At 27.6% G+C, this 22,554-nt stretch overlaps 5 protein-coding genes across 5 annotated transcripts; 2 read left to right on the top strand and 3 right to left on the bottom strand.

Moving 5' to 3' along the window:
• Positions 1 to 1,001: 1,001 nt before the first annotated feature.
• On the bottom strand, positions 1,002 to 1,579 carry LOC135926153 (histone H4). The gene has a single exon (XM_065461882.1). The coding sequence runs from the start codon at positions 1,497 to 1,499 to the stop codon at positions 1,188 to 1,190; it is 312 nt and encodes a 103-aa protein (XP_065317954.1). The 5' UTR covers positions 1,500 to 1,579; the 3' UTR covers positions 1,002 to 1,187.
• A 332-nt stretch (positions 1,580 to 1,911) lies between these two features.
• Positions 1,912 to 2,338, top strand: LOC135926152 (histone H2B, gonadal-like). The gene has a single exon (XM_065461881.1). The coding sequence runs from the start codon at positions 1,973 to 1,975 to the stop codon at positions 2,336 to 2,338; it is 366 nt and encodes a 121-aa protein (XP_065317953.1). The 5' UTR covers positions 1,912 to 1,972.
• A 1,819-nt stretch (positions 2,339 to 4,157) lies between these two features.
• On the bottom strand, positions 4,158 to 4,555 carry LOC135926151 (histone H2A-like). Its single transcript, XM_065461880.1, has one exon. The coding sequence runs from the start codon at positions 4,536 to 4,538 to the stop codon at positions 4,158 to 4,160; it is 381 nt and encodes a 126-aa protein (XP_065317952.1). The 5' UTR covers positions 4,539 to 4,555.
• Positions 4,556 to 12,430: 7,875 nt separating this feature from the next.
• On the bottom strand, positions 12,431 to 12,945 carry LOC135927272 (histone H2B, gonadal-like). Its single transcript, XM_065463227.1, has one exon. It carries the CDS (start codon positions 12,882 to 12,884, stop codon positions 12,519 to 12,521), a length of 366 nt encoding a protein of 121 aa, XP_065319299.1. The 5' UTR covers positions 12,885 to 12,945; the 3' UTR covers positions 12,431 to 12,518.
• Positions 12,946 to 13,353: 408 nt separating this feature from the next.
• On the top strand, positions 13,354 to 13,716 carry LOC135926394 (histone H4). The gene has a single exon (XM_065462260.1). It carries the CDS (start codon positions 13,358 to 13,360, stop codon positions 13,667 to 13,669), a length of 312 nt encoding a protein of 103 aa, XP_065318332.1. The 5' UTR covers positions 13,354 to 13,357; the 3' UTR covers positions 13,670 to 13,716.
• Positions 13,717 to 22,554: the final 8,838 nt, after the last annotated feature.

Genomic DNA, 22,554 nt, shown 5'->3' on the forward strand with positions numbered 1-22,554 from the left:
TTTAAGGTCATAGGCCTTAAATCTAGCTAATTTTAAGGATACTTAAAAAGATATCTTATAATTTCACTAATATTAATTTTCCATAACTATTCTATTGTTAGAAATTCAACCTCTTTCCAACTTATCTTTTTTGCCCAAAACAGTTAACTTAAAAATTTTTTACAGAAATACACTGATTCTTTATTTTCATTGAATTGGAAAAATAAATTGAGATTATATATATTTTTTAAAGCTGTCAAAATTGGATTATTAAATGCATACCAGTCTTACAAATATTATTTTTTTACTGTGAACTTGGCCAGGTCAAAAAATTAGGCCCATGAAGGTCTCAACTTGATATTTTGTTCCTAAAAAGAAAATAGACAAGCAGGAGTAGAGGCTTGCAATGGTTGTCTAAAACCCAACATTATCAGACATTGAAGGCCTTTTTTTCTATGGGGTATAATGTCTGATTCAACAAACATTTAAAAGAGGACTTGATTGAAGTCATCATTATTTTTATCTTTTTAATATAATATGTTCATTATTATATTTCTTCTCAATATAAACAATAGGGGTTAAATATGCTTTTACTTAAAATTTCAATATTTGAATAGATATACATAATTTTTAATTGTTTCTTAAACATCATAATATATAATTGTTTCTTAGACATCATATTTAAACTCAAATTATAAAAAACCTATTTAAAATAGTCAGTTTTTAAATAAAAATATTTATTTCAAAAAACAAAACATAAGCCTGTTTAAATTTAAACAATCAAACTTGTTTAACATTATTTTATAACCAAAATTCGTTTTGGAGGTCTGGAATGAGATGGTAAGCTTGCCCATAGATTTTTAAAAAAATTATCTAATATTGACATTTATTTTACAATTAAGGAGCTACTAATTTTAAAATTGCATAATTTATTAAAATTACTTAAAGAATTCAAAGGTAAACTACATAAAAAATTATTTTGGTAAAATTAAATATAATTCTTAAAAAGTTAACATACGGTTTCTTTAGAACGAGCAAGTTTTGAACCTATTTCGTCTTCACATCATAAAATGATGACATTTTGATAAATTATAAGGGTATATTTTATTTTAAGGAATTTGTTTATATAAGCAACTTTTAACTTCTTTTAAAATATGGTAGCCCTAAAAAGGGCTGTTGGGTATTATTTGCTTTGAAGCAAGATTTTTTTATCCGCCAAAACCATACAGAGTTCGTCCTTGTCTTTTCAAGGCATACACAACGTCCATGGCGGTAACAGTCTTCCTCTTGGCGTGTTCAGTATAAGTAACAGCGTCTCTAATCACATTTTCTAGAAAAACTTTCAATACACCACGAGTTTCTTCATATATGAGCCCGGAAATGCGTTTGACACCACCTCTTCTGGCCAATCTGCGGATAGCTGGTTTGGTTATTCCTTGGATATTATCTCTAAGAACCTTTCTATGACGTTTAGCTCCTCCTTTTCCTAAACCTTTTCCACCTTTGCCTCTACCAGTCATTTTATAATTATTTTAATTTTTTCGAAAAAGCAAAAAATGATAAATATTTTTTTTTTATCAAGCTATTTATACAAATATAATATAATTTATCATTGGTTTAAAAATTGCATAAATTTATGTAGGGAAATATCACATATTTATTGTATATTATTTAAAGATTCTTATTGGATAGTATTTTATTAATAATAATAAAAAAGCGCAAAATTATTAGAGGGAAATTATATAAATATTAAAAAAAGCGCAAAAATACTGGAAGGATATATTATTGGATGTTATAAAATACACATATTATTTTATTTTTTAAATAACAAAACAAAAATGGAGGGATATTGTTATTTTTATATATATTTTATAGATTTTTATTGGATACTATTTATATACACACATATTTTTTTTAATTTTATATAAATATTAAAATATATTATTATTTTTATTTCAAATATTTTTCTTCATAGATAAACTATAAAATTAAAATGCCACCTAAACCAGCAGGAAAAGCCGTTAAAAAGACTCACAAGCCTAAAGTCGCAAAAGGTGATAAGAAAAGGAAGAGATCGAGAAAAGAATCATATGGTATCTACATTTACAAAGTGCTGAAGCAAGTTCATCCCGACACTGGTATATCCAGCAAAGCCATGTCCATAATGAATTCCTTCGTTAACGACTTGTTTGAAAGGATTGCAGCAGAATCATCTCGTTTGACTCATTACAACAAACGTTCAACTATCTCAAGTCGGGAGATTCAAACTGCGGTTAGACTGTTATTGCCTGGAGAGTTGGCTAAACATGCTGTGAGCGAGGGAACCAAAGCTGTTACAAAATATACTAGTTCAAAGTAGTCTCTTTGTGACTATCAATACCCAACAGCCCTTTTTAGGGCTACATAGTTTATTGAAGCAAATAGCTTATATATCAAATTTTATTATGTATTAGATGTAATTATTTTGATTTAGACATTTCTCATGACCAAACGGATTAATATAATTATTAAATGTATTGATTATTTTAATCATAATATAGGCCAAAATTCACCCAACTTTAACAATATATTTCTTTAAAGTAAATTTTAAAAAAAATTAACAGAATATTTCATAGGCAAGACTCGGTCTAATGGAAAAATGAGAGGTTTGGCTTTGGGATCGTAATTCTCCCACCACATTAATCTATTTGGGTCGATAGTGAATATTGTTTAATTTATTAAACTTGAAGTTTCACATATTAAAAATCATACGTCAATATTTTAAATCTGCTCAGAAGCCGTAAGTTTTTCTTATCGATTTATATAATTTTGGTACATTCTAAAAACTAAAAAAAAGCTTATGAACTGGTTCAGTTAGGCTGCATTCAAAGTGGAGACGGATCCGTTCCGTCAAAGGTCAATTTCATTAAAATTGATATATATGTTCAAAGTGCGTCCGTTCCGATACCTTCCGTCTTAAAAACGGATCCTGCAAATTTTGCAGTCAAAACATTTTGACTTTTTTATCCGGCAAATTTTATAGCGTTATAACATTACTTATAATTTTTTAAATATTAAAATCAATATATATATCATTTTTAAACTCACTTTTGACGGAATGGATCCGTCTCCACTTTTACTGAATGTATTTTTACTCCCTTAGCAATAAGATGTCTAAAAATATATGTCCAATATCTATTTTTAATTTGTAGGTTAAATTTCTTACATAAATAATTTTTTTTTAAAATAATGTATTTGTACGTTGGATCTGTAAAATATTTAATTTGGGGCCGATTTTTTTTAAAAAACCATTCTTGGTTTTTGAAATGTACCTATTTGGCCTTTTACTGCTCGTTTTTTAGCGAATATAAAATTCATGTATTTATATTATCTTACCTATACATTTGTATTCGACTGTTGGTTAATTCTCTTATTTCCTGTTCCTTTTGTAATTTAAGTCTTTTATAGAATTTTAACTATTCATACCTGAATTTTGGAAGTTTCCCCTTAAAAAGTGTATATTTTAAATATTAAGTGTATTTTAGTTGATTAAATATCACCTGAAATGGATAGTTGAATAATATTTTCTAAGGATCGAAAAAATGGAATAACACAATTTTTAAAGATAAAAAAAATAATTATAAGCCAACATTACCTATTGATAATATATTACTACAAATGAAGAAACCAATTACCAGTTAAAAAAATATTAATAATCATTTTAAATATTCGGACCAGGCCGAATATTTTTTAATAGAAATATGGGCTGGGTCTGCGGATCTCTAGAAGAAAAATAGTGTTATGAAAATTATTTCTTCAACACGTGTCATAAATAGTGATATGAAAATTATTTCTTCAATACACGTATCATATCTTCACTATAATTTTATTTGGGTATTAGCTTACTTTTAATAACTCAAAAACGGTGATGGCAACCATCAAAAACTATAGAATAGAAGAGAGAATTTTTGATAGCTGGGTAGGAGATTCATTCCAATTTATCGAAATTCAAGAGTATTTTAAATCATTTTAATGTTCCTATACAAATTTAAGTAATATATCATTTTTCAATTTAAAAATTATAGTCTATAGGTCTTAAAACAGAATTAATTTCAGCATTTTTATTATAAAAGCAGTTTAGCATTCTACATATTTTTAGTGGCCCTAAAAAGGGCCGTTGGGTATTTTTATTTAATCATTTAAGATTTAGCTGATGTTTCGGATTTTTTGGGCAAAAGAATGCTTTGAATATTGGGTAACACTCCACCTTGAGCAATAGTAACACCGCATAAAAGCTTGTTTAATTCCTCATCGTTTCTGATAGCCAACTGCAAATGTCTAGGTATAATTCTCGTTTTTTTGTTGTCTCGTGCCGCATTTCCTGCTAATTCCAATACTTCGGCAGCTAAATATTCCATAACAGCAGCCAAATATACAGGAGCTCCAGCACCTACTCTTTTAGCATAATTTCCTTTCCTCAGTAATCTGTGAATCCTTCCAACAGGGAATTGAAGTCCAGCACGGGTTGATCTACTCTTTGCCTTGCTTTTTATTTTTCCGCCTTTACCTCGTCCAGTCATTTTTAGAATATATTATTTAAAATTTAAAATGATAGATAAAAATGAGACTAATAAAAAAAATGTATATTTCCTTGTATTTATAAAAGAAATATGTGTATTATATAGGAGCTAATCATAAAAGAGTATAATAAAATAAAAATATATCTGTAATTTTTAACAGCCAATCATAAAAAATAATAATACAATAAACACATTTTTTACAATAAAAAAAATATTTATAGAAAATATTAAAATACATGTGTATATTTGGAAATGTTGTGTTTATGTGTTTGTTATCTCCAAAATGCACGTTTTCTTGTTACCATTTATTTCTATAAGCTTGATGTCGCTTCAGGAGATTTATGAATTATTATATATTTTTCAAGTTATATAATTTCTATATAAGGAATTTCGATGCGTAAAAAATTATGGGATATCAGACTCCCATCATAGCGTCTAATCCCGAGCATAAATGCCCTCCCCCCTCAAAAAAAAAATTTATCCCCGTTTTTAAATTTTTCTCAGGATATAAGATAGAAGGGAATGATTTTATTATTTGCAAGTTTAGGGAATTTTCGAAGATTTTATAGATGTTAAAAAAAGGGGAATCACTGACATGAATGTCCTAGACAAAAAAACTTCGTTTCGCCTTTTTATGTATATAAAAATTTTTTCAAAAATTTAGGAGGAGAAAGGTCAATTTATTTATTAATATATTATGGTGAATTTTTTAAAATAATTCCAAGGATTTTTTTATGTCAAATCCTAGTCCCAAATTTTCTAATGTAATTAATCGCCATAAGATTTTAGCCAAAATAATATCATGAAACCTCAAGATTTGGCACAACAGTTAAAGAAAAATCCCCAAGAGTTAAAATCGTAATCGGGTATAATATCAATTTTCGGTTAGGGTACCTTTTCAGGGGCAATTATTTTTGTTATTTTTTGTTATTTTTTTATGCGATTTTTTGTTATTTTTTTATGCGATTTTTTGTTATTTTTTTATGCGATTTTTTTTATGTAATTTTTTTATGAAAACTATTGTTTTTATGTTATTTTTTTATGATTGGTTCATTTTCTTATTGGTTAATTTTTTATTTAAGATATTTTAAAATTAATATATCTTTTTTTATTTAAGATATTTTAAAATAATTTTTTCTAAAATTTAAAATTCGTACAATTATTTAAAGGAAGTGATGGGGGTAATGTTATTTTTTGTTATTTTTTTATGCGATTTTTTGTTATTTTTTATGCGATTTTTTTTATGTAATTTTTTTATGAAAACTATTGTTTTTATGTTATTTTTTTATGATTGGTTCATTTTCTTATTGGTTAATTTTTTATTTAAGATATTTTAAAATTAATATATCTTATTTTATTTAAGATATTTTAAAATAATTTTTTCTAAAATTTAAAATTCGTACAATTATTTAAAGGAAGTGATGGGGGCAAATAAGGGGGAAGGCTAGGGGTAAGGGGTAAAATTATTAGATTATGTACAATGCGGGTAGGTTTGGGATTAAATTTTTGATAGATGAAACTTCGCTATTTAAAATTTATTTGGTTGATTCTTTCTATACAAACTTAATATGATTTCTTCTAAACAAACTTAATACGATTCCTTCTATACAAACTTAATATGATTCCCTCTATACAAACTTAATATGATTCCTTCTATACAAACTTAATATGATTCCTTCTATATAAACTTAATATGATTCCTTCTATACAAACTTAATATGATTCCTTCTATACAAAATTAATATGAATAATTTTTTCTAAAATTTGTATAAAGAATTTAATTTTTTTTAGATAACACTATAATTAAAGGGAGATTGCAAAAATAAATAAAATTTAAGCATAACAATCGAAATAATTTATTCATTAAATTGAAATATACTATTAAAATTTATACAATCATTAATAAAATGAATAAAAACATCAAAACGATTTAATAATCTATATTTTCGAAAATATCTATATTCAAGAAGATATTCATGAATATTATCCCGATCCCCATGTCTTTTATAATTTGCCTTTAGATCCCGCCACAGCCTCTCGACTTTTTGAGTGTGGATCGATCTGTCATTTGGATCAACAAAATTTTGCGAATGGTTGATCCGATAGTGGAAATAGTTTGAACTTTCTAGCCGATTATATCTAAGATAAATATATTTACATTTATCACCACTTTTGCTTTATTGAAAAAATAAATTCACATACCCTAACCACGAGTCAGTCATTATCGTGGAATCTTGCATAACATTATCTTTAACCACACGATAGGTGGTATCTTGATCTCTTGTTGTGGTGACACTTAAAAATATCTCATTTGTTTCCCGACATATACCACCAATAATCCATATAGCCTCGGAAATCAAATGCCGACCACGGTTATATTTACGCTTCCATACACGAGTTTCATCAATTTCAATAACGTGGCCAGGCCCCCCTTCCCCCGATCTTTGAATGATTCGAGGCTATATGGAATCCACATACCTTTCGAAATTTTTTAAACCTATATAAGTGAAGTAAAAAACCATATTATACTTTAGATTACCATCTTGAAATTGCCTTCTTATCATAATCTAACTCTTTCGAAGCAGTTAAAATTTTATAACGGCCTAAAAATAATTTTGTTTAATATTTTTTAAAGAATTGGTACTTATGTACAAGTACACTAGTCTTAAAAATTTCCCAACATCATGAATTCCTTCAAAAATCGAATCTAAAAATTCGTCATTTATGATATATATATATTAATATTACCTTTCCATATTGAATACGATCTACGACACCTACTGCATCGATATCGTAAACTCTTATTGTTTTTTTCAACCCGCATTACGGAATTGCAACAGTATGTTGTATTCCAGGCGGTATAAATTGATTATTTAGACAAAAATCATAAGCTTTCTCATCATTTTGAGTATAAACACCAACTTCAAAAATATTCATTTTTAAAAAAATAGAAGGAATTATATAATATATATTGGAACTAAAAAAAAGGGAACCAAAAAAAGATTTATACCAAAAAAAAAATTAAAAATGGAAAGTTTCGTCTACCAAAATTCTTACCCCAAACCTACCCGCATTGTACATAATCTAATAATTTTACCCCTTACCCCTAGCCTTCCCCCTTATTTGCCCCCATCACTTCCTTTAAATAATTGTACGAATTTTAAATTTTAGAAAAAATTATTTTAAAATAGCTTAAATAAAAAAAGATATATTAATTTTAAAATATCTTAAATAAAAAATTAACCAATAAGAAAATGAACCAATCATAAAAAAATAACATAAAAACAATAGTTTTCATAAAAAAATTGCATAAAAAAAATCGCATAAAAAAATAACAAAAAATCGCATAAAAAAATAACAAAAAATAACATTAAAAAATAACAAAAAATAACATTAAAAAATAACAAAAATAATTGCCCCTGAAAAGGTACCCTAACCCAATTTTCTATAAATATACTATTTGATCAAATAAATTGTCTTGAAAATTTTTTTATGTTTAAATTAATTTCCTAAATTATAAATTTTTTGTAGAGGTGCAATGCTGAAATATTTTTATTAGATGCTTAAAAAATTGAAAGAATTAATTAAATTCTATAAGCGAAATTTTTTTATAAATAATGGGCTGGCGGGTAAAAAATTTTAGACAAATGGGCAGGTATATATATTTTTAAAACTATGGCTGGGCGGGCGGGCTAAATTTTTTTTAAAACATTGGATGGGCGGTTCAAGTCATAAAATTTATATATTGGTAAAGAGAATTATTAAAATCAAGATTGTTACTCTAAAAAAATTTTAGTAAAAAAAAAACTGCTTCATTTAATAGGTCATCGATTGTAAAGCTAAACAATTGAAGATAACATTTTTAAAAATAGAGCTATCAATTTTTAGCTGTAAAGATTAACATGCTTTTATGAATCTGTATTAAATTAACGAAGATTATTCTGATTGTCATTGCGTATTAACATGTAGATTTCTTAAATATGAAACCATGATTAAATATGATTCCGCTAATTTATTTTTGCAAAATATTTGGACAACTTTTATAATTTCCATTTAAAAAATATATTTTTAGAAGTTCAGATTTTAAAATTCTATCATGGTGAGTATTAGTATAGCAATGTACTAACCCAACCAGGGTTGCCAGGTCAAAATTTTCAAATTGTGGGAGAAATTCGATATTTTGTGGGAGTAATATAAAAATTGTGGGAGAAATATGAAAATTGCTAAAAAAAATTTTTGGCCCGGCCTGCGGCCGGGATTTAGAATTGACTTAGTTATCCGTTTATTATTTTTATATATATAAAATCGAATCTATTTCCCAAAATAAAATAGGTAATTATTTTTCAAAATAAAATAGCCAACTATTTTTCAAAATAAAATAGCCAACTATTTTTCAAAATAAAATAGCCAACTATTTTTCAAAATAAAATATCCAACTCTTTTTCAAAATAAAATAGGTAACTATTTTCCAAAATAAAATACGCAACTATTTTTCAAAATAGGTAATTATAGTACGACACAAAATTTCTTAAATACTATCTTTATTATTAAAATAACATATTGATTTATTATAATATATTAATTTTGTTTAAAAATAATAACCAACGATCTTTTATACAAAAGAATGTAAACAAGATAAAATTTTATAAAAAAATTGTAAATTTACAATGTAAAAAAATATATTTTATGCTAATGTATAAATAAGATTTTATAAAAAAACAAACAATTTTAAATTTACAATGTAAAAAATAATTATAATCAGTGTGGGGAAGTTGTTCTACAGTATTTAGTTAATACAATGGGGAAAGGGAATATGATATTTTGAGGCATCAAAAATCTTCAAAGCATAAATCAGTACAGGGCAGTCTATCAACATCTATTGCAAAACAAACATATTCTTCAAAAATAAGAAATAATACAGATGCAACTACAGTTGCGGAAATGGTAAATACCTATCATGCAGTACAACATTCAGAGAGCTACTTAACATCACAATGTTGGTAGAATCTTTCCCCATAATATTTAACGACTAATATAAATGAAAAGTATACTTTGTAGAACACAACTGAGCAAGGCTATCATCAATGTTTTAGGATATAAATCCAGAAGGTCAATCTTGACGATTTGAAAGATGTGCAAACATATGCAATTCTAACAGATGCATCAAATAAGGAGATATTAAAACATTTCCCTTGATCCTCCCCTATTTCAACAAAATTAATGTCATTTCAATAAAACTATTAAAAAAATTTCTCCAGATTAGCTAACCATATATAATGGTAAATATGGCAGATTTGGCATTACCAATGAATTGCATGGCAGCTTTCTCATCTGATAATTCCTAGGTGAATTTGGCAAAAACCAGAGTGTATTTATAGAATTGAGTCAGCATATGTTGGTTGACAGGTTCCTCATAATACGCGCCATCGTAGAATTTTAAAATTTACAAACCTTTAAAAAATAAATAGATTATAAAAGCTGTCCTAATATTTTGAAAAAAATTTTCAAAAATAAATGGCAGAAGTATATTTAGGAATTTTACATATAGGAAATCTACTATATGCTGCTAATATGCAGTTGCAATCAGAAGAATATAATTTAATAAAGGTTCACTAAATTATGCTGCAGAAATACCAAAGTAAGAATATTATTACTATTATCGGATAATTATTAATAAGATTTAATATGATGTCATGTTTGAGGAGATTGTAATGCTTCTTTATTTTTATGATTTGCCAAAATATTCAAAATATTAATTTTACAATGTAAAAATAAATTTATTTGATTTTATGCAAATGTATAAATAAGATTTTATAAAATATAGAAAGTCAAATAGTTATAGTTAATTATATTTTATTTGAGATTTAAATGATTAAACTAAACGTTTACCGTCGTTATTAAGATATTTATAAAATTCCTGGCATGACATTTTATAATTTTGTTTAACCATTAACTCGGCCTCTAATGTTGTTAAAGCAATTCGATTTCTCTCAGGCTAAAAATGCGCTCCGATGAGGCATTAGAATGAGGTAAGGAGAAAACATACTAGCAAATTTTTTCCAAGCATGGGGATTTATCGTTATTACGAAAAAATTCCACCCATTTCTCCTCTGCTTTTAGACCATCTACCTTTAAGTATTCTGGCGAATCATAAAAATGGAAAAAATTACAATCTCTCCAAACAAGGCTTCAATGTCTATCGGTAATTTTAATATATTTATTAAAGTACAAAAACCATCAAATGATGGTTTCTGTTCCAAGGTCATAATATTTATACACTTGTAAATAGAGTTATTAAAATCAAATCTTGATTGTAAATATTCCAAAATTGTCTTAATAAAAATATTTGCTTCATTTAAAAATACGTTAATTATAGTAATATTTGAACATTTTAATATGATATTTTTAGCAATAGCGCCATAAAATTTATTATCTATTTTTAACTGTAGAGATGAACAGAGCTGTAGCATGATTTTGTGAATCTTTATCAATAAAGAATCTTCTGATTGCAACTGAATATTAACTACATGAAGTAGATTTCCTACATGTGAAACTAATCCCAAATATGCTTCTGACATTTCATCCTCGAAAAAATTTTTCAAGATTTTAGGACAGCTTTTAAAATCTTTATTTAAGAAGTATTTCTTTAAGGGTTCGTAAAATTTTAAAATTCTCTCGATGGCAAGTATTAATGATAACCACCTGATAGGTACATATCGCAACAACTCACACCATTCTAAATCAGACCACTCCACCAGTTCTTTTAATTCAGTGACTCTTTTAGTTGAACTAAATTCGTTAAAACATTTCATCACAATTACTTTGACATCTACAGATAGTACATTCATTGCCTTCTTGCAAGAATTATGCAGTATATGGCATATACCGCCAATTGGTATTAATTCATTATTGTGCTGCCTCAATTCGGTAAATACACTTTGATTTTTGCCAAAATTAACAGAGGCATTATCAGCGCAGAAAGCTGACATGCAACTCATTGATAACCCTGAATCAGCTATATTTACCATTATGTATGGGATATAATATCCACTTCTAAAAGTTCTTTCTAACACAAAAATTTTGAAAATGTCGAGTGGAGCACTGCAATTCTAGATAACGATATAAAATATATTAAGTAATTTAAAATATATTTATAATAATTATACATACTGTTCTAACTTCTATTCTTTCTAATACAAAAATTTTGAAAATGTCGAGTGGAGAATTTTTAAAAAATATATTTTAGAGCGGAAAAATAAAATAAAAGAACTAGACATATTTTTCGAATAAATATTTAAATTATTTTAAATATAAAAATAATCAAATACTGTCTCTCAAAATTATTATTTATATATTAAAAACCTTAAAATGCTAAAAAAAAAAACTGTGGGAGAAATTAAAAAATTGTGGGAGCTTTTTGTGGGAGATTTCTAATTGTGGGAGTGAGATGTATGTGGGTAAACTAAAAAATTGTGGGAGACTCCCACTGATGGGGGGAGACATGGCAACCCTGAACCCAACACACATAATTCCATATCATACTATTCAACTGAAACTTTTAATTAAATCACTCGTTTAGTATATGAACTAAATCAGGCGCTTAAGCAGCAGGGGGAGGGGGTGCGCGTCCCTAGCTAAAAAAATTCAAAAACTATAAATATAATATTAAAGAAAACCTTCATTCTATTTGTCCCTTTTAGTTGATTTATAAAATTTAAAGCTGTTTTAGTTTAGCAATGACTAAGGCACTAAAGAGTAACAAATCTTCCTTACTAAAATAATGTAAATTCTTTATAAAGCAAAGCAATAGATTTAAATTTTTATTAAAAGGCTTGACCAATCTATATAATATATTTGATAAAATCAATAAGATTTATTGAAATAAAGGACAATATATTAAAATTTGATTCATAAACTATTTGCTTCAATAAAATATGTAGCCCTAAAAAGGGCTGTTGGGTATTGATAGTCGCAAAGAGACTACTTTGAACTTGTGTATTTTGTAACAGCTTTGGTTCCCTCGCTCACAGCATGTTTAGCCAACTCTCCAGGCAATAACAGTCTAACCGCAGTTTGAATCTCCCGACTTGAGATAGTTGAACGTTTGTTGTAATGAGTCAAACGAGATGATTCTGCTGCAATCCTTTCAAACAAGTCGTTAACGAAGGAATTCATTATGGACATGGCTTTGCTGGATATACCAGTGTCGGGATGAACTTGCTTCAGCACTTTGTAAATGTAGATACCATATGATTCTTTTCTCGATCTCTTCCTTTTCTTATCACCTTTTGCGACTTTAGGCTTGTGAGTCTTTTTAACGGCTTTTCCTGCTGGTTTAGGTGGCATTTTAATTTTATAGTTTATCTATGAAGAAAAATATTTGAAATAAAAATAATAATATATTTTAATATTTATATAAAATTAAAAAAAATATGTGTGTATATAAATAGTATCCAATAAAAATCTATAAAATATATATAAAAATAACAATATCCCTCCATTTTTGTTTTGTTATTTAAAAAATAAAATAATATGTGTATTTTATAACATCCAATAATATATCCTCCAGTATTTTTGCGCTTTTTTTAATATTTATATAATTTCCCTCTAATAATTTTGCGCTTTTTTATTATTATTAAAATACTATCCAATAATAATCTTTAAATAATATACAATAAATATGTGATATTTCCCTACATAAATTTATGCAATTTTTAAACCAATGATAAATTATATTATATTTGTATAAATAGCTTGATAAAAAAAAATATTTATCATTTTTTGCTTTTTCGAAATTCTAAAATTAAAATAATTATAAAATGACTGGTAGAGGCAAAGGTGGAAAAGGTTTAGGAAAAGGAGGAGCTAAACGTCATAGAAAAGTTCTTAGAGATAATATTCAAGGAATAACCAAACCAGCTATCCGCAGATTGGCCAGAAGAGGTGGTGTCAAACGCATTTCCGGGCTCATATATGAAGAAACTCGTGGTGTATTGAAAGTTTTTCTAGAAAATGTGATAAGAGACGCTGTTACTTATACTGAACACGCCAAGAGGAAGACTGTTACCGCCATGGACGTTGTGTATGCCTTGAAAAGACAAGGACGAACTCTGTATGGTTTTGGTGGATAAAAAAATCTTGCTCCAAAGCAAATAATACCCAACAGCCCTTTTTAGGGCTACCACCATATTTTAAAGGAAGTTAAAAGTTGCTTTTATACCAACTTATTATAATTGATAAATATCTGATAAGAATAAATAAAATTAGTTGATCAAAAGTTGCTCGATTGTTATTGGGTTAAGCTTCTTATAATAATATTTATCCTGGCTATCAAAAATCTTCAAGGATTTGCCCATGTTTAGTTTTTGAAAAATTGTTAGATATTTTCTATTATGATTTTTTAAAATATGTAATAAACTTGTCTGGTTAATAAAAGAACAACTAAATTTTCACAACTTTCTATTGAAAATGAAAGCATATCAATTTTTTCTTGTTTTGCTAAAACTCGAATTGTAATATGTATACCTTCAAATTAAATTTTTTTTTAATTGCTGAAATGAAGAGTAGGGTTAAAGAGAGGGTAGCCCAACTATTAATTTAAATTTCTGAAACTGAAATATATTGATAATTTTTCAACAGTTATTGTTAAATTTTAGAAATCATTTCAATATTTAAAAAGAGCATTTAAAAATTAAAATGCTCATGACATTTTTACTCAGTAAAATTTGTTAAACAGTGAGTATGAAAGGATTAAAAATATAGTCACTGAAAGCTAAAATAAAAATTTTATTAATGATGGCAAAAGTGGTATGTATTATAAATTTTATTAAACCAAGTCCTATTTCCTACAATTGAAACAGACCATTATGCATATGGGAGAATTTATATACCTAGTGAATTTACTAAAGTAATTGAAAAATGGAAATACAAAATTAAAGCTTCATGATAAAGGGCAGAAATAAGACTGGCACTCGAATGCATTAGGTCTGCATCTCTAGCAAATAAAATATTTATAATTTAAAAATAGCAAAGTATTGTAAAATTCAACATTCTTTTACACATTTATTATTATAGATGCCTAGTCTGTTAAAAAATAAAAGTATTTCTGCAATACTCCATAGAGACCTGCAGAGGTACCACGCCCCAGATTTTGCTTTATTAATAGTATTTCTCCTGATATAGGAGATTCGCGGTTTTGGCACAGCCTGGGTTTTTTAGGCCCGACCCGGATTTTTTTAGATGTATTTATTTTTAATTTTTATAGATAATAATGACCATTTTTAAAATATATGGCCCGGGTATTAAAAAAACATTTTTTTTAGTCCCGGCATAGGTATATTTAAACATATTAAAATACTGCCCGGACCTGCAGGTCTTTGATTTTTATAGAGCTAAGAGACTTAATCTTCTTGATAATAAAGTTTTTTAAATGATCTTGTACATTTATAAATTTCTACACAAATAGAGGCATTGGAAGCGGACAAAATTAAATTTATCTGGTGTAAGCATTTATTTATATCAGGGAGATGATCTCTATGGAAGGAAATCATAGAGATCTAACAATATATATAAAAAATTGGAAATGTTTTTGTTGCCGGGACATACGTTATCATGCTGAAATATTTTACCCAAGATATCGTCGATTTAATTTTAAATACCGATTTTCTTGACACCTAGATTTCGATATTGCGAGACAAATGACAAATTGCTCGATTTTATAGATCTATAATAGTTTTTATTCTCAAACGAAGATAACAAATTAAATAATTGAAATTATATCATATTAATAATATATTAAAATATTTTATTTTTAATAAAACATCAAATCAATATTGACCTGTAAAATAATTTTTTAAGGAAATTTCCTGTATTTTCCAGTTATTTCCCGTTTTTCCCCAAATTTTTCGGGAAATCTCCCTCAATATTTTTCCGGGAAATTTACAACCAAAGACATTTGCATACTAATATATAAATTTGATGTTAAGAAATGCAATCAAATTCTTACAAAATGAGATTTATAATTTATAATTATAAATATAATTTATGAACATTTGAAGCTTCTTTTCTACGCTAATCAACAAATGTTATTGAATATATTTAAAAAAAATGTACAACTTTTTTATAAAGGTATAGATTTTTCAAACAGCTCGTTATTTAAACGTTTTCTGTAATACTAAATAATGTTTCTACAGGGGCTGGTAAAGATAACAATACAATCAAATCATTAGCCACTTGATGAATTTGAAAATATTATGGTGAAGTTTGTTGAATAATTACTTTGAATCAGTAAAAAAAATTGGATGTATTCTCTAAAAAAACAAAAATTTAAATACATGTGTTTTAGGAAATTAGCGGTGTTTTGCAGATTACACAAGCTGTGTTTGTGGTTTTATCATTTATGAGTTATTTTAATAAAATTTAGATTGACAATTTAGATTTATCTTATACTGAATTTAAGATTATACTTGAGAAATTATAGTCAGAGCCCAAGGTAAAAGTTAAAGATTCAAAATCTCATTATTTTTAAAATATGAATGAAACATTGCAATTATTTAATAATTTTTTTTAAATATGAATGATGATGACAATTAATGAGCGTTTTTTAAAAATTAATTAAATAAGAAAACGAATATAACTGCCAATATTATAATTTTAAGCTTTTGAGAACTAATTTTTCAAATAGAACATCATATCTTTTTTTAATATATTTAACAACGGCGATGGATAGTAAAATTTTAATGAAGAAAAAGTTTTTTGATTGTTTGTATAGTATAGCGACTAAATGATTAGGATATTGACTAGAAGCAAACCTCTCAAAAATCTATATCTGACCCCCCCCCCTCCTATTTTTTTTGGCCACCTTCGGCTGCTATATTCCCGCATTATTAATTACTTTTTAATCATAATGGTCTCCCTTTATATTTTAAAAAGAATAACTTATAGAATTTAAAGCTATTCTGCAATATCGTAGTTCTGGTGTTTGAAGCGTTGAAAATTTTTTCTTCTTCTCACAAATAATAGAAGAAGAAACTGCGAATAGCATGCCCGACAAAGCACTCAACATCAATCTGTTACAGCCTTTTTGTATCTAAAAGAGCCTATAAATATCAGAATGGTCTGAAATCAATTTTACTGAATTTGATACATTGTTAGATTCAATATGACAGCTGATTTTTTCTAGTGTTGTTAAACGGCTCGATTTGAGCCGATTTTTAAAAACGGCTAACTCAATATTTTCGCCAGAATAATATTGTTTAAGTCTCGAGATTTCACTAATAGATGTCCAAACCTTTGTGCCTTAATAAGCAAAATCTTGAGGCTTGCATAATATTTTTCTTAATAAAATATTGAGTTAGCCTTTTTTAAAAATCGGCTCAAAATGAGCTGTTTAACAACACTAATTTTTTCATATCATGTACCTAAGAGGTTGGCACTAACTTAATTTTTTATTCACGACCCGTCCGTTAACGGTGGTAAAAATTATTCCCACCTTTTCACGATTGCTGCGTGAAAGTTTTAACCCGACCCGCCCGCTCATGAAAGATAATATATTGATCATTCCCGTCACGCCCATAAATTAACGGTTTTTGATTCCTTTCTAAATTTCTCAAACTTTATTGTTACTTTTACGCTTTTTTAAATTTATTCTATCATAGTTTTTTCTTTAATTTTATATTAATAATTAACAAATTTAAAAAAAGACGAATGTCCATATTTTTTGATTTTAATTGTATTCGTCTTTCCTTAAATGATTGGATATAAAAAAAAATCATTCACTAGAAACCGAGCTGGTCTGTGTTAATAAAATTTTATTAGCAAATTTTCTCAAAAAATGAAATGAATTTTCTTGCTTCCAAAACTAAAAATATTTTAATTGTTACTTGTTTTTATTGTTCTATTTCTTAGGGCTTTGATTATTATTGTGTCACCTTCCGAAGGTTGTCAAAATTTCATTAATTTTTGTTTCCATAAATAAATTCATTTATAGTGGTATAAGAATATGTGTTAAGATTTCCTGAGAATTCTCCGAATAGTGATAAAAAAAATTGACTGGTGTTTGAAATTTATATCAATGGTCGCTGATCTATTTAATTCTTGTTTATTAAGCAGGTAGATTTTTTTAAATCATATGATTTTAAGAAACTTTGTATCATGATATATACAGAAATCCATCTCGTTACTATATCTTGCTTAATGGAATGTTTTAGCTTGCTTTATGCTGCAGATTGCTTAAAATATTATACTATCTTTTTTACACCATTTATATTTAGAGGTATTTCAGAGAAATTATCAAAAATATAATGAATTCTGATGTTATTTAACATTTTTGAAGAAAAGTAAAACTATTATTTTTTTATCTATTTTATTTCTTTTTTTATAACATATATATATCTTTTTACAAAAATAATATTTTAATAAATATAAAAAGGTTAACTTATAGTAGAACTAAAATGAAAATATAATCTTAAAGTAAAACTAAAATATTGCTATAATATGAATAGTTACGACTAAAATAAAGACATAATATGAATAACACAGTTACGATTTATAAAACTAAAATAAAGATAGAATATGAATAATATATTATAATTTATATTATTCAACATTCTCCTTCTTCTAAAAAGCCTTCCCATAAGTTCATCTAAGCTGTCATAGTTAGTTTGTTGTCCAAGTGGTTTATCGTTTTGACCATCAAGTTGTTTCATAAGTCATAGTAATCGTTGGCTTGTCCCAATCGTTGGTTTGTTTTAATCGATTTTGCACGTTGGTGAGTTTAAATCGTAAGCTTGATATCCTTATCATAAGTTACCTTTATAAATCGTGAATCTGTCATGTAACTTGCTTGTAATGCTCAGTCACTATTATCAATTTTCAAAATTGTTATTATCATCAGTAAGTTACGAATAATGAGAAATAATAGTTCATCAAGTTGGATATAAGAAGAAATGAGGAATGATAAATCAATAAGATTGTTATGTAATATTTTCAGCGTTTTCATTTTTTGCGTTTTAGTGTAAGCGTTTTAATATTTAATTTACTTTATGCGTTTTAATATTTAATTTATTTTAATATTTTAAGTTATGTAGTCTTTTAAATAAGCAGGTTTTTGTTTAATTTGCACTGGTCTAGAAATCGGTGTTATATCATTTTTATCAGTAATTTTTATATTTTTGTCCACACTTCCCTCCTTAAAAGAATCCTTAGAGTCATAATTAATAAGTGTGTTAAAACAGTTTCTAATTCTTAATTGATCTAAATGTCTCCTCAAAATACCTTTATCTCTCTTAATTTGGAACATAATGTCACTTTCTTTGTGTGTAATCATGCCTTTACACCATTTGTCATCACCTTGTATTGTACCAAACAAAATCTCCTACGTTAAAGGTTCTATTTCGTGGTAAAGTAACGTTTATTTTGTTCTCCTTCTCCTCCAATGGTTTTAATAAGTCCCATTTAACTCTAATATCTCGATTGAAAATTCTCTGAGACGATGTAAATCCCGTAGTATCATTACGCGTATTTCTGTAATTAAATAAAAATTTGTCAAGTGCGATGTCTAAGTCAATTTTGATATTCCTTTTCATATGTGTTTTGAACGTTCTCACCATGCGTTCTACCTAATTATTGAATTGCTGGTAATAAGCAGATGTGAGCACATGTTTGATACCATAATCATTGCAAATTTCAAAATCGTTACTTGTGTAGTTAGTGCCGTTATCAGTAACTATAGTTTCAGGTATTCCATATAGCGAAATAGTGAAAAATTTCTTTTAAAGTAACATCGGTCGTAATATTTTTAACAGGAACAATAATTGGAAATTTGCTGTAGACATCGACTATTATCAACCAATTTCTTGTGAAGAACGGACCCGCATAATCTATGTGTATCCTTTCAAACCGTTTGGTTGCCGAAACCCATGGTTTTTGTATCTTTTTAGGATTGTCATGATATACGTTACAATCGTCACAACTTTTCACTTCCATTTCTATGTCATTATTTATACCAGACCACCACATGTAATCTTTGGCTAAGGATTTGATTTTTCCTGCTCCTAAGTGACTTTCATGTAATGACTGTAGTACATTTTTTCTCATAGAAGACGGAATTATGATTCTGTTGCTTTTATAAAGACAACCCTTAATTATACTTAATTTCGATTCAATTTTTTATAGATATTGTTCATTATAGGCCTGTCGTTCTTAATATCATTTATGACTTGTTCTAATTCAATCTCTTTCAAAGTTTCATCACGAATTTGATTAAAATTGATAGGTAAATCTCCATAGTCATTTATTATAGTGATATTTCCAACAGCTTCATCATGACATTCTTGTGGCAATCTAGAGAGACAATCAGGAACAACATTATATTTACTGGCTTTATACTTTATATTAAAATCATATCCTCCTAATGTTAAATTCCACTTCTGGAGTCTTAAGGACATGGTACTATTATCCTTAAGACCCTTGGTAAAAATGTGAACAAGAGGTTTATGGTCAGTAATAATTGTAAATTTTGGGCCGATTAAGTATTCCTGGAACCTCTTTATAGCGAACATAATAGCGAGAGCCTCACGCTCAATATCGGTATAATTCATTTCGGATTTTAATAAAGTTCTCGACGCGAAAGCTATAGGTCTTTCTTTACCGTGTTTTTTCAGTATGAAATAATACAGCTCCTAAACCACATTTAGATGCGTCAGTCGCTATCCCTATAGGTAATTCTGGGTTAAAATATGTCAAAGCAGGTGGAATCAACTTCTTAAGATCATTAAAACTTTTAGAGTGTTCTAAGTTCCAAGCCCATTTTTCTTTGTTGACGATTTTATATAGAGGATCGGTTATTTCTGCAAAATTGTTCAAAAATTTTCTATAGTAGCCAGCCATTCCCAGAAACGTTAATAATTCAGCAGCTGATTTTGGTTCTGGCATATTAATTATTGCTTAAATTTTGTCGTGATTAGCATGAATCCCCTTGGCGTCAATATCATGACCCAGGAACCTCACTTTGTTTTTAAAGAACACACTTTTGTTGAAGTTAGGTACTAGCCAAAACGATGATATTCTATCAAATACTTTTTTTATGTTATTTAGATGGGCTTCATCGTTTTTTGCAATTATAAGTAAATCATCATTATAAAATATGACGTCATACATGTCACCGAAGATTTGATCCATGATCTGTTGGAAGATTGCAGATGAGGTCTTAAGCCCAAAAGGAAGTCTAGTAAATTGGTAATATCCCTTGTGCATAGATATAGTTAAAATATTTCTGCAACTTTTATCAATCGGGACCTGTAAGAAAGCATTTTTAAAGTCAATCTTCGTAAATTTCTTTCTTTTAGAAAGTTTAGCTATTAGATCATTGATTCGTGGTAGAGGGTATCTGAAATCTTCTAGAGCTGGGTTTACAGTGTCCTTAAAATCAGCACAGAACCTAATGCTCCCATCATCTTTGTAGACAGCGGTAATAGGACTTGCCCATCGGACATCATTCACCGGCTCAATAATTTTATCATGTATCCATTTTTTAAGTTCATTGCTTACAAGATCAATTTTTGAATAAGGAATACGTCTAGGCGGTATAATTTTAGAATGGGCATCTCTTTTTAAATGTAACTTGACACTTGCTTTGTTGATTGGCCCGTTAGTCAATTTGGATTCGCACTCTTTAATCAATTTTTTTATTTCATCTTCGTAATTAGTATCAATATTTGTTATAAATTTATTTAAAATATTTTTAAAAGCGTTGATCCATGTACGTCCCAACAAGGCATTTTTTTTTGATTCAACGACTACCGCTTGTAAATATTTTGAGATACCTTCATAAGCCACTTTAACTTGTGTAATGCCGATGATCTTAATTAAATTTCCGTCATAAGCGGTAAGTTGTAACTCGGATTTCTTAACATCTCTAATACCTGTGATGTAATCAATTTTTATTATAAATTTAACAACTTTTTACCTTTTGTACCGCAGTGTATATATATTTTACAAAACAAACAATTAATCGTCGTACACAATTAATAATATATATATTTAAAATTCATCATATATTTAATTGCCTTTGAGGCTAATTGTTTCTATTACATCTATTCTCTCCTTTTTTGGGCTCTCGATATGAAACGGTATAAATTGTTTTCTTATCCGTTTTGGGTAACGGCTGCTTGTACTTTCGTTCTCTACCACCGTTTGCTCATTACTGTCGATTTTCATCTTATCATTTATGATGGTCTCTTTGTTTATTGAGTCTTGTATTGGGTCAATGTCTTTGGTCACCAATTCGTGTATAGGATCAATGTCTTTAGTCATTGAGTTTTGTATGGGCTCATTTTCATTCATTTGTGGTGTAGTTTGCATCGTTTCTTCTTCTCTTCCCTCCTCTCTATTTTTTAATTCTGAGTTGTCGAACCTATGTTTTAACTGATTAATATGTCTTCTCCATACCCCTAATTTATTTCAACTAATAACGTCATTGGTCCTGTTCTTTTAACGATGATACCTGGTATCCAATTATCTTTTTTAAAATCCTTTGCATATATTTTTTCATTTATATTAAAAAAACCTGGTAACTGAGGTATATATGGATGAGGATAAACTGGTTATATTAATTGTAAAGGTCCTATGGGTTGAAATTTAAGCATAATTGAACTTGGTGATTGTTTTGTGGTTATTTGTGGCGTATTTCGATAATTAAACAAAAAATCTTGTATTTTATTATAATCATTATGTTTTTTTTAAAAATTTTTAAAAGTTTGTACTAATCGCTCCGCTTCTCCGTTGGTTCTAGGGTGGTATGGGGCACTATATACATTTTTAATTGATAATTGTTTGCAAAATAAACTAAATTCTCTACTTTGAAATGGGGGGCCATTATCCGTAACAATCGTATTGGGGTAACCGAAAATAGCAAAAAGTCTTAACAACAATTTTCTTACTTCAGTAAAATTATTCGTCGTCATTTTTTGTATTTCAAGCCATTTACTAAAACTATCTATTATTACTAGGTATATAT

The sequence above is a fragment of the Gordionus sp. m RMFG-2023 genome, chromosome 3 (genome assembly GCF_954871325.1).
Source record: "Gordionus sp. m RMFG-2023 chromosome 3, tfGorSpeb1-WG-v2, whole genome shotgun sequence".
NCBI lineage: Eukaryota > Metazoa > Nematomorpha > Gordioida > Chordodea > Parachordodidae > Gordionus > Gordionus sp. m RMFG-2023.

Excerpts from the sequence above, each read along its gene's own strand:
- LOC135926153 (XM_065461882.1), bottom strand. The coding sequence starts at position 1,499 with ATGACTGGTAGAGGCAAAGGTGGAAAAGGTTTAGGAAAAGGAGGAGCT.
- LOC135926152 (XM_065461881.1), top strand. The coding sequence starts at position 1,973 with ATGCCACCTAAACCAGCAGGAAAAGCCGTTAAAAAGACTCACAAGCCT.
- LOC135926151 (XM_065461880.1), bottom strand. The coding sequence starts at position 4,538 with ATGACTGGACGAGGTAAAGGCGGAAAAATAAAAAGCAAGGCAAAGAGT.
- LOC135927272 (XM_065463227.1), bottom strand. The coding sequence starts at position 12,884 with ATGCCACCTAAACCAGCAGGAAAAGCCGTTAAAAAGACTCACAAGCCT.
- LOC135926394 (XM_065462260.1), top strand. The coding sequence starts at position 13,358 with ATGACTGGTAGAGGCAAAGGTGGAAAAGGTTTAGGAAAAGGAGGAGCT.